At 42.7% G+C, this 12,577-nt stretch overlaps 1 protein-coding gene across 12 annotated transcripts in view; it reads left to right on the plus strand.

The window, feature by feature from the left end:
• Nucleotides 1-12,577, plus strand: part of TFDP2 (transcription factor Dp-2) — a 53,766-nt gene that overhangs the window by 564 nt on the left and 40,625 nt on the right. For 3 of the 12 annotated variants that reach the window (XM_035335031.1, XM_035335029.1, XM_035335030.1), the window contains exons 1-2: nt 7,497-8,757; nt 9,048-9,139. The exons of 1 other annotated variant lie outside the window; for it this stretch is intronic. Coding sequence is in view for 8 of the 11 variants with exons in the window: in XM_035335029.1 (XP_035190920.1) it covers nt 9,125-9,139 (15 nt within the window). In the remaining 3 variants the exon portion in view is untranslated. 8 more of the 12 variants (XM_035335025.1, XM_035335032.1, XM_035335023.1 and 5 more) reach the window with 6 other exon arrangements.

The following is a 12,577-nucleotide window of genomic DNA, read 5'->3' on the forward strand; positions in this document are numbered from 1 at the left end:
TGGGGGCCGGCAGCGGGCGGCCTGCCCCGCTCCTCCTCGAGGGGCTCGGCGGCCGCGGGGAGCCCGGCCGTGAGGGCCGCCTGTCAGAGCGGGCGTGCGGACAATGGGGGGGCGCTCCCAGGCGAACCGCCCGCGGCGGGGAGGACCGCACCTGAGGGACAGCGCAGCGCCCCGGGGCCGAGCCGCGGGGAGGGCCCGTGCCGGGGCCTCGGGGGGGCTTTTCCTGCCCTGCGGGGGCTTTGGCTGGCGTCTTCCCTGTCAGATCGTGAACTGACACAGATAGGGGTCTGTTTGGGCTCGTGTAGATCGGCAGGTATGCTGCGTAAAAATAAAAGGGGAAGGAAGGCGATCGCTTGGTCACCTCCTATCGTTTGGAAACGAGTTCAGTTATTGTCTGTTCGCCAGTATTTTAACAGCCAAGAGATTTATTTTTTATATTTAATATAGATTTATTTTATTCTTATTTATTTCTAGAAAGGATGTAGTCCTGTACTAAGGAAAAGATGGAAAATTATTAAATGCTAGCAAGTTAACCTCATAGACGAATTTAAGGCCGATCACATTTCCCTGTCAAATTGTTGGGCTTTCTCCTAAGCAGTTCTTGCTTGCTCAGAAATCACTGATTTGACACAAAGAGCAGAAAGAAACCATTTGACCTATGCTGCGTTGACGCAGTTAACTTTACACAAAGCATACGCCCCTGGTAGGAACCCTCTTTATTGCTCTAGAGGGTTCTGATGGGCAGGCTCCCTTTTCAGAGCGATACAGTACTGCTTTCAGTACAGCACCCAGAGTCCAGCTGTCCAGCATAAAAGGGACAGACCAAACAATCTGGCTGAGCAAAATAGTGCTGCTGTGCGGAGGATGCTGGTACTTCACGACAGTTCCTTATTTCCCACTCTTGTATCTGCTGGACACTAGTGTAGGAGCCTCTTGGGCACCTGGACCTGCTTGAGGGACAGTTGGAGCAACCTCAAAGTAAAGATCCGGCCTCGTGTTTTAGCATGTTGCATCGGGTTTGGCTAAAAGTGCTGTTATGGGTTGGGTGAAAAGTAGGAATTGAAATCCTAGTCTTCTATTCCCTGCAGGAGCGTGTAACGTTATTCAGTTTAAGTGAGCAGATCTCTTCACCGTGCCTAGAGGAAGGTCTAGTGCAAGTCTCTAAAAGCAATAGAAGAGTAACGACTGGGCAGGGTTAGGGGAGGGAAGCTGCAGCCCATACTGTGTAGATATTAATACTTAAACTTCGGCATCCTAACATGGATCAGAATGGAGGATGGGTTTTGCAGTTATAACTACTCTAATTCAGTTCTTAGAACTGCGTTTCTTCTGATGTGCTACCTTAGAAAGTATCCTTAGAATTGTCTTCAAAAGGCAGCAATTTCATACGGCGTTTGCTTTGTCTGCATACTGGTGTGACGATTAAGAATTTCTCAGTTGCCTTTCCAATTACTTTCATAGGACAAAGCTACTAATGATCAACACTGAATCTTAAAATAGGAACAATAAACTGTTCTTTGCACAGTCTGGTGCAAGGAAATACACGTGGGAAGTTCCTGTGTGCAAAACCAAGAAGCCATTGGAAGCAGGAACAATTTAGGTGTTTGGCAGAGAACAATCCACATGTGTTGGTGTGCAAATGGTGTGCACGTTATCCAAAAGCTGGTGATATAACTGCCTGTTGTGGGATCTGAAAAGCCAGGTACGTGCTAGGGATGCTAGGAAATACTGTAAGAAGGTGCAGGTGTAGTGGGCAGTGACAGTTCTGTAACAACTTCCTGGTTGGGCTCTTGGTGTGTGCTTTGTAGCACTCACTTCCCCCCACCCGTTTCTTGGGTTACAGACTGTAGCTCTTTTGCAAGAAGGTGAGGCAGTAATAAGTTAGCTTACACTTGTGGTCTCGTTAAAGGAACCTTTTTGCTGCTTTGTCTCATTTTCTGTGTGGAATGATGTTTCCAATAAAGGGAAGGCAGGGTGGTAGCTGAGGTTATGCTTCTCCTATTCCTAGAGAGCTGGTTCTTTCCCAAAAGAGAGCGTGTCCCTAACGCGAAGTTTTTGTTTTCCTTCTGTAGGCCATTTGTGAATGTAGTTTTGGTCCTGCCGTGTATTTTTCCCTTGTTAGGGAAAGTTAGGGCATGCTCCTCTGTTTGGAAAGTCAGGTTCTTGCTGCTGGCAGGTTGGTCTCTGTTTGGGTCAGATGAGGAAATGATTCAGTTCTGTCTCACAGCCTCCCATTCAGCAGTCCCTTACTGACCGCTGGCAGGTGAGCCCTTGGCAGGGACACAGGAAGGCTGCTTTGGGAGGAACTCCTCCCTTTCCCAGTGGCAGGGGTTGGCAAGTGTGTTCTGGGTCAGTGACCTCTTTCATTCACTGGTTTGTTACTGGGAATTTCAGCCCAAGATATAGGTGGAAAAAAATCAAGAAAAACGTATGTTCAAAATGCAATTGGCAGGTTGCTACAGGTGAGGTTGTGTAAGTGAATTCTTCAACCTGGTAGCTGCTGTTGGAGTGTTTTGTGTGGAAATTAAAGCCTTAAAAGCAAACAGATGTATCAGTGTTTGCTCCTTACTGCTTGTGAATGCCAGTGCAGTAATGTGTTAAAAGTCATGTGTGAACCGTAGCGGTCACCCACGTATTAAACCTTTCCCATCTGAGCAGGAATTATAATTACCAGAATAACTCTAATTGACCTATAATAGAAATTACAGTGGTGATATGAGCAGTAGTTGAGAGTAAGATTAGGAACTACAGTCAAAAGTGAGCTTATGTCCCCAGAGTGAAATCAAAAACCCTTAGTGAGGGGTTCTCCGTACATTGTAAGGAAAGAGAGAACTTTTCCCTTCGTTATAAACTTGAGCTTGAGAAACTTGAGAAATCTATTTCTGTTCTCTGAAATGTGCAATCCAACTGTTGCAAGCTTCAGTTAGAATCCAGCTTACAATTGTGAATACATTTAAACACTTTTTTAAAATCAGTTACTTCATATGTAAAACTGGTAAAATTCAGGCTGTGTATCCATTCTGTATAATAGGTCAGGCTTCTGCTGTCTCTCAGAAGCAAATATTCTTGCTCCTCCTTGCTGTGTAAGAAATTGGGAAGGCTACGATCTGAAGACAAAACATCCCACCACTTCCTAACAGATTCTCAAAGCAAGCATGCATTCCAGTGAACTCCCCAAAAGCGTGGATTAGTCTTCATGCAAGCAAAACATATCCAATCTTTTGTTACTCTTCAACCCAGCAGTTAATTTGAAGTTGGCATAAATGCTTTTTTCCGAGGCTGAATCACGACGTGGTGCCCAAGCTGAGGGAACTGCTTCAGCTTGCTCAGCTGAAGGTTGGTGCTGTCTTGTGCGCAGGCCTAGGTGGTCATCTGGTGTGTTGGTGAGTCACGGCATACAGAGAGCTTCTTTTTGCCCCCTTCCTGCCCAGTGGTTGCTAGTCTGAAACAATTCGGAGCTAAACTGGCTCAGCACGGGGTCAGGTAAAAATGGGAGTTGTTGAGAGTGTGCAGCTCTCAACAAGTTGTTGAGAGTGTGCAGGAGTGGGGAACTATGGAACAGGAAGAAGGGGGAGAGCCCTTTTAGATGTGGTAGTGGCAGGATCTTAAGTCAGCGCAGCTTGTTGCAGCGAGCTGCACCCTTTGGGTAGTTGCGTATGCTGTAATCAAGATTTGAGAGTTCGTGCATCGCAAAAAAAAAAACTTTTTCCTTTTTTGCCTTTCTACCAGATTTTTTCACTTGTCCCCTTTGGTGAATACTGTCATAATCTTCCGTCCAGGCAAGAATAGAGTTAATAATAGCTTTACACAGGAGCAGAGCTCCCAGTAAGTTACAAGCAAAACATGGGAAATAGCTGTTAAGATTCTCCCCATCATTGAGTTTGTTATCCCTATATAACTTAGTAATCTTTAATTAACTGTAAATGTATCTTCAGTTCATTGGACATGAAGATCCTTCCAGCTGCAGGGTATGGAAAGAAGCGTATCCCAACAGGGCAGTTACACCGTGCCATGTGCTTGCCAATGTACTGATAACTCTGGAAGTTCTAAAATCTCAAAATCAAAGCTTATTACAAGGCAATATCCAGAGCATTCTCTGAGGTATCATACAGTGTGTACACTGGTGGTGGTAAGAAGCTTGTCTGAAACCTCCGTAGTGCAAAAGATGCTCTTGTCAGCTGAGCTTAATTGAAAGAGAAGCTGATGTATTTACTGGCAATGCACAAAGACTGACTTACCGAGGCATGTTTCAGTCATTTGTATAGATGGCTCAATTTTGTTTTCTTTGTTCATTGCTAAAATGAACATCTGAAAAGAAAAAAAACATGGTTTTGAAAATATAGTATGCTCTTAACTGGCAGAGGGTTTTACCTGCCTCTTTGTACTGAACCAGTAGAAGCCCAAATGTTGTGCCCTGTATTGCAGTCGGCTATGGGAAAATACCTGGGCTAGAAGGCTACCTAGAGAACAAAAGATAAGCTTATAGAATAGGTTGGCTGCTTGACAAACTGCTGCTAAATTTCTGTTGCTTTGAAATGTATCAGTGCACATCAGTGCTGACAGCAGTAAGTTGTGTCTAAAACAAAAAAAAATGTTAAGCCATCTATTAAGTGCTGCGTGAATATTACCCACTCTTCTGATGTCAAACCCTACGTACTTTATCTTGAATGACAGTAAGCTGGTTTGGGGAATTAAAAACAGCCTCAAACTAGGTCTAAGTACATGGAAATCATTCCACATTTAATGTAACTTCCTCATTATTTGAGCAATAAGGGACGTGCTTCACCTCAACGATTTTGAAACAAGCCCTGAGTGCTGCAACATGTAGTTTAGCATTGCTACTCGCCTGGTGCTGGGTATGTCTGAGAGCCTGTCTAAGAAACTCCGTGCCTTGAGGGAAGGGATAGCCAGTTGCAGGCCGGTGGGATTTGGGTGTAAGGCAGGAATGGCATCAGGCCGCTCAGCACCGCCCGGGCTGGACCAGCAGCAGCACTTGGGGCACAGCACTGACAGTAATGTGTGGCAGCCAAGTGCTTGTAGGCGTGGGGCACTGTCAGCTGGGAGGGTTTTATTACAGCTTTGGACTTTACCCCCGTGCTGTGTGGTGTTGTCCCTTGTGCATCCACTCAGACCTATTTTCATCCCAGGTCACTGTGCTGTTCCAGACATCTGGTGGACTCCACTGACAGCTTTTGCTCGTTGTGTTGTAACACCTGCGACAGTGACAGCAAATTCAGTGAGTTGTAGCAGTAACAGGGATGCATTGTTTGGGATCAAGTCCATGCTGAGAGGGATCTGATTCATTTGCTGCCTCAGTACGTGCTGCATGAGGTCTTAGCGGGACACTTCCCCAGCATCCTCCTGACAAACCACGCTGAATGTCAGCTGTTTGTTGTGTAACGTCGGTGCTGCTGTCAGGAGGTGCCCCGTTGGTTGTTCTGCCAGCACACTGGCATTTTGCGCTATCACAGCAGCTGAGGAGAAACGGGTTGGTACGGGTATTTTCTTGGTTTCCTTCCTTCTGATTTCTCTGATGTTAGCTGGTTACCCCAAAGCACAGGATGAGATGTTTGCTTTCAAATAGGTTCACATGCAGCTGTATCTTCCTTTTGTGTCTTGGCTTATTTCATTTCATTTTTGTGGAATGTAGTAGTGGAAACCAAGTACTTTTGTACTTTGGCTTCATAGGTTACAGTCTTTTAAGTCATATAAAAAAGGATTAAACCTTGAGTGCCTCAGAATTATCCAGTCTTAAATAGTTTCTTTTTCAGTACTGCACGCAATAATGAAACCACATTTGGTTTCACTAACAGCCATAATTTGTAGAAAGAAGATAAAGCAGTGCTTGTGCTTCGTGTGCCTTTCAGCCTTCAGAGCTCTGCATGGGCTTGATGCTTTTAAACTCCCTCCTCTTCTCAAGGTATTTCATTTTGTTAAAAATTCCGGTACCATTTTACAGTCAGGTCTCTTAGATTTGCCTTGTTCAGTCTCTAATCACCTTGTCTGCTATCAGCTAGAGCTTTCCTGAAGGCATACTTTTACTTTGCTCACAGTAAATGCTGGAGAAAAAAAGTTGTAGTTCCTGTAAGGTCTTCATCACGCACATCATAGTGGGTGTTCCTTTTGCATGTTTCCTAAGAGCTTCTTCCTTCTTTAATATTATTTCCAACATCAAAATTAAGTGTGTGACGTGCTGAATACACCCTGTCGTTGGTTTTTGGAGTTCTTCATTAACTGACAGATGGGATGTTGTATGGCCATGCGGTGATTCTGTGACATGGCTATCCCTGGTCTGTGGGCCAAGTTTATTCCTTGTGCACATACATAAAGGATAAAACTGAGACTATGTCATCTGAAGACGACTCGGGCCCCCCCCCCCCCCAAGGTCAACAAATCAAATCTTAGGGATGTGCAAAATGGTTAATTTGAAGTTCAGAAACGCGGTAACTGAGCTGTTTTTGTTTCTCGGAGTACCAAGAAATTAATCTGATGAGTACATACAGATTTTTTCACTAAAATCAGTTCTTCTTGACCTCAATTGCTTCAGAAAGGAATTGGATACTGAAACGTTTTTCAGGAACAAGAAGTGGCACACTTCTGGGAGCAGGTGGATTTGGGACCGATACGTTGTAGTTTTGAAACTTTACTGCTCTGAAAGCGGAGAAAGGAGGCAGCATATGTGTGACAGGTGGTCTGCTCTGTGTGGATGCTGTGCATAAATCACTTGTTTAACATGGAGCCTGTGCTGCTTAGTAAGGAATCTCTCTGTCACTGCTCTCCCAAATCAGCTTTGGAGTGCCATAGCTTGGAGCTGGTGTGTTGGTGCGAAGCATTCTGCTTTGTTGTCACTGCAACTTCAGAGTAAATCTGCCTTTTAACTTGTAAGGAGGAATATGTACGGGTAACCATTCTTGCACTGTTTTGTGGTAACTTGAGCTTGATTATCTAGGTTTTCGTAAACTTAAAGTTTACTGTGCTCTACATTTGGCCAAAAGGCAAAATGAGGTGTGGGTTATAAGCCAAGGCTTAGGTTACAGAGGGAGAACCTTAGTTCAAATAAAGCAGCCTCTGTGCCACGTGCCTTGGGCTCTAAACCTGCCTTTAGGCAGTCTCGTTTCAGTAGCAACCAGTGAAAGGACAAGAAGGCAGAGGTTATGTTTCTGTATCAGTGCAGTGCAGGCTGTCAGCGATGAGGACTGAGGAGAATCTCCATTCTGAGGCCATCTGTATGGGTTCTTTTGTCTGAGCCTGACGAGAGGTCATGGCAGATGGTGGGGTCGCAAAGTCTGGCTTCTTGAGCTTGACAAAGTGTGCTCATAGAGCTGGAAGAACACCGACTATTCGTCCAGGCTGAAGAGCATTGTGGCGGAGACGGTAACAGTTCATGGACGATGCCTTCTGGATCACTGAGCCTGGTGGCAGATAACCTGCCAGAGATGGAACTACTTTGCTTATCTGTCAGCAGTTTAGAACTGCTTAGCTGGTGTGTTCCTAACTACGCTTTATGCGATACATTACCTGCAAAGCCTCGTAAAGCAAGACAGATAGGGCAAGCTACGTAAATTTTGGCCAGGGCTCCAAATGACATATTTGGAAAGTGTGTGAGGAAGGAGGAGGAAGGCAGAGAAAGAATAGCATGCGAATCCTCGTTTTCAGGTGTGGTGCAGGGTGTCATGTGTTTGCTCCTTGCCATGGCCACTGTTGCTTTATGGCCTTTTTGTGGCAACTTTTCAGGTTTCAGTGTGGTGTTCGTGTGTGGAATGGCTGCTTGGTCACGGCTGCAGGGAGGCCAAGACCTAGGAGAGATGGGTACAACTCCTGCAACAGCAAATGGAGAACACCTCCAAGTGGAATAGCATATCTTCCATTAACTCTAGTAACACTTGAAGGGATATGATGTCTGAATGCACCAAGAAATCTATAGAAAAGTCACAGAATTCAGTACTCTTCTGGGTTAATCAAAATTGTGAGCACAGTGATGGTAGAGACCCTCTCAAGCAATGTACACTGCTGAAACTGGTTGGGCGCTTCCTCAGAAGGGAGGTGAAGACACTGGCCCTTCTCAAAGCTCGCACTGGGTAAATCACAGAGGAAGCAGCATAAATTGCACCTGCTTTTGCAGTTGGTGATTTCTGCTGCAAATGGTTGTGACTCATAGCTAGTAACTAGGTTAGGCATCTTCTAAAAGATTTTTCTGAATCGATTCCACTCTTGAAAGTGTGAGCATTTCTCCCTCATGCATCTAAGTGCAATTCAGATGACTTTTGCAGTCCATTTATTAACAGCAAGTAGTACGTATGGAGTACTTTCAAAGTACTTAAGCATTTTGTCAGGTTAATTCTGTCTTTAAAATGGTTTTTGCTGCCAGCATTGATTTGTAACTTGTTTTCTTCAGTTTTCATTGAGACTTCTGGAAGCTTTGATTTAAAAAGAAGTCACTTTAGGTATTTTCTTCAGTTTAGTAGAATGTGTATCTTTTCCTGGAACACTAATATTCCAGTTCTAATTACAGTATTAACCCTCTTATATAAGGACAATATAAAAGCCTGAAAATATCTGTTTAAAAAGTGAGGTTGAACTGGAACTTGTTTTTTTTAGATGTTTCCTAAAAATACTAAATGTTTGCTGTGTGGGTGCATTTTGTATTATTTCCTCCTTCTTACCAAGATCTTTGAACATCTGCAGCAATGGAATTAGAAGCATTCTCTGGAGGTTAAAGACGCAATGGAGGGAATTAATTCACTTCTGGTTTTTAGGGTCAGTCTGCATTAGATGTAAATGATTGCATGGCTTTAATTACAAGACTTTAGTAGTGGTATGACAAGCTCTGCCAGCACATTAATATATTTGGAGCCCTGTACATAAGATTACATCTCTGACTGTTGCAGGCAATGTAAGTTTCTGCTATCTGTGCAGAACCTTACTGTTGTGGTGATGTTAAAAAGAAAAAAAAAAAGTAAAAATCTACCATCCTTGGGAGAAGCGGGGTTTCAGATAGAGAGCTAGTTGAAAATGTATTTTAACTCAGGTGTTTTACTTTCTTACAGGATGTTCATTTTAAAGATTACGTGAAGATGAAAAGGGCTATCTTACGGTTTTACAGAATATAAAGCAATACTCTGACATGACGGCAAAAAATGTAAGTTTATGATTCTATCACATGTATTACCTTTTATATTGACATACTACCGGTCACTTCTGGCTTTCAGAATTTGAAGGTCTTTGTGTTTGATTCTTTGAATGGACAAGATTTTTGTGTACTACACGCATGTTCCAGCATCTCCTGCAGTGTCAATTAAACGAGTTGGAGGCTTTCTAAGGATATAGAGTTTAATCAGCTACACATCAGGTTGATAATCAAGGCAATGCTTTATGCTGTTGTTTCCACTAACATTGCTCCAAACTTACCAGGGAACTTCTCATTTTGTTGAAGCACCAAAGTAAAATCCTACAGAATCTGAGTCTCAAAACTAGAAGCATGTTTATGTGCTCGTGGCTGTACACTCCTGGTTTCAAGAAGACTCAGGGCCTTCCTGTGTGTTCATCTGCCATGTTAACCGGATTGTAGAATAGTGTCCTGATGCTCTATCTTCCATTTCCCTACCCCTGGTTCTGAGGAAGCTAATAAAATGGGTAAACAGCCTGACCTTAGTTTTCTGCCTGAGTAGCTGTGCTTCTTGGGGTACACAATTTGTATACAGAACAGTTTTGATTAAGGTTGGTGGTCAGTGAGTGAGTATGGCTTTGAGTCCTCGGCAGTTTACCTGTTGGTTGCCTTTGGAAAAGCATCCTCTGACTTAATTAAATCTAAACGGGTTTAGGAAGCAACATGACTAAAGATGTAGGTACCCCAGAATAAAAGTACAGATAGCCCTAGGATGGCTCTCCGTTCAGTCCTTCAGAAACTGCTTGAGTTTTTGTGCGTATTTAGTTAGGTTGATGTCGTGGGCATAGCCTGGTTAAATTAATTCTCAAGTCTTGGAAGGTTTCGTATCTGTTGGCTTATTAATAGTTTTATTTGGTGTGTAGTTCCAGGGAAAGCTCTCAGATGTCTTATGTTTAACTGTTTGATTCAAGCTGACAGAGTTAGAAAATAAATGGAGGTATATATGCAAAACCCTATGACTTCATGGGCCGTATTCAGCTGTAGTGTAGTTAGATAATTCATCTGATGTACGTGGATTAGCTATACAAATCTAAATCATTTGTGGGTTTGACCTCTTCAGTGCAGTCCGAGGCTGAATACCAATGCCAATATAATCCGTGGTGTTCTGCAGCACAGTTAGATGCATTGGAAGGGGTCTCAGGAGCGCTCTGCTCCAGCACCCTGATTAACGCTCCTGGACGCTTGGGTTCAGAACCGTTGCTTGGGGCTTTGTCCAGGGCTGCTCAGGGCTTCGGGTTTGAAAACCTCCAAGGACGGACATTTGACATCCAGCCTGGGCAACATACTGTTGTACAGAGTATAGAGAGATATTTTTGTTGTTAGTTACTTTCTGTCAAGGCTATGGTTACTTTATAGAGAAAGTATTTTTTCGTACGCATGCTATGAAATTTTCCACATTCAACTATGCCAACATAGTTATTTAGCTACTGTACTGTTTATGGGTTTATTTAATTAAAAAAATCAGTTGCCATGGTGCAGATGGAAGTAGAATTTAGTTTTCATATTTTTTATATATATCAATTCAAAGGTTTTGCAGAACAATAGTGTGAAAACAAGGGTGATTATATGCTTTCTGTTCTTATTTGTAGCATTTTTACAGGATTTCATAACTAGAGTTACTCAGAACGACACACTCAGGCCAAGAATGTTAGCCCAAGAGTGTTCTATTGCTGCTAGAAGGCCCAGGAACACTTCTGAAAGTGTAGAGCTGCAGGGTTTAGCAATATATCTCTGGGTTTCTGCAGCCTGAAACATGTTGCGAATGTAAGGTTGGTATCTGTCTGCTATGCTGTCTGTAATGCTTTACCAATCTGCAGAGGTTAAGGTGAAACATACTTTTTGGACAGAGCTTCTCTGCAGATGTATCTCCATCTTTTTTTTCTTCCTGTTGAAGCATCAAGGACAGAGAACTCAAAAGTAGTGGAATTTGGACATTCATTCATAACATTCCTCATTGCTGTTTTCCTTGCTAAACTTCCTTATTGTGTCATGGGAGAATTATCACTGAGCAGAGGGCTCATGAAATGCAGAACACTCCTAGTACGCTTGTGGAACATATCTTATGGATAATTTGATATCTAATACCTATAATTTACAGATAATTTGATATTTAATATATCTAATATCTAACATATCTAATGGATAATTTGACCTTTTTTGGAAAAGAATCCCAACCAAAACACCTGCGAATAACAAAATGTTGAGTAAAAGTTATGAATTCTCAGAGATGAGGTGTTTACGTGCTTACAGTACGCATTGTACCCAAATGCTATTTAAGTTGCCTAGTTGCAATGGGTTATTTTATTATTTTCTTATGTCATAATGTGCCTTTTTCTTACCTCTTTTGTACTTAAGGTAAGAAGGCACCAAAACAGTATTGAGAAATGGGGAAAAAAACAGCAAATACTCGTGGTAAACTTATTTTCAGGGCAAAATAAACAACATGCCTCATACAGATTATTTGAATACAAACTGTAAATTTTGGTTGTCTAATCTGATTGTCTAATATAAATGTGCTTGTAAAGCTGTTTGTCACTGCTTCTCAGAGGGTGGTTGTCCTGTCAGTGATGAGGTCAGTGAACATGGCCATAAGAGTTGTCCTTTCACATGTTGATGTGAAAGAAAATGAGTATAATTTAGCTGCTGAAGTTGGTTAAGAGGGTCTTAAACAAGCCTTAACACCTGTTTTAGAAAGGGAATTCCTTAAAAACAAAGGACACTAGCTGTTCTGAAGTAATAGTCCATGCAAATATTATGTTGAGAGAGCCTTTCTTAGGACCTGAGGTGTTTCGGTATGTGCTACTGCAACAGGATGTCTACAAAGTAGTCTGTCAGGGCTGGCAGGTATAAGAAAGCGACGATGAACACCTTCTGCATGCTATTACCTAGAACAATTCTAGGTCAGAGAGAACAAAAATGTTTCATGTTGATGGGAGAATGCATTTCTTGTATGGAAAGGGAAGGGTTGCAGGGAGAGGCTGGATAACTGAGCAGTACACCAACCAGTGGAGAAGGCCGGTAAGTTACAAGGGCAACTAATGAAAGTTTGCCCCACCCAAGATTTTGCTCTGTCCCTTGTTGGTTGTTTTTTGTTTGTTTGTTTTTCCTGTCCCCTTGCTCTGTTTGGAAACTTCTTGGTCACCTACTAGGAAAGGGGAAAAAGACAAAAGACTTGCTGAAAACATTTAATGGGATGCAAAGGCCCCCACCAAGTGTACGTTTCATCTTGCATCATGGTTGAATTCATCTTGCTGCAGATGGACAAAAACAAGAATCCCGCCCCTGCCATACACAGTAGTCCAGACTCTCTGGCCTTAATTCTTTAAATAGGGTCTGAGTAAGAATGGGCTACTTGTAGCACAGCTAGCTACTTTTTTTTTTTTTTTTTTTTTTTTTTTTTTTTTTTTTTTT

Source organism: Oxyura jamaicensis, chromosome 9 (assembly GCF_011077185.1).
Source record: "Oxyura jamaicensis isolate SHBP4307 breed ruddy duck chromosome 9, BPBGC_Ojam_1.0, whole genome shotgun sequence".
NCBI classification, from domain to species: domain Eukaryota; kingdom Metazoa; phylum Chordata; class Aves; order Anseriformes; family Anatidae; genus Oxyura; species Oxyura jamaicensis.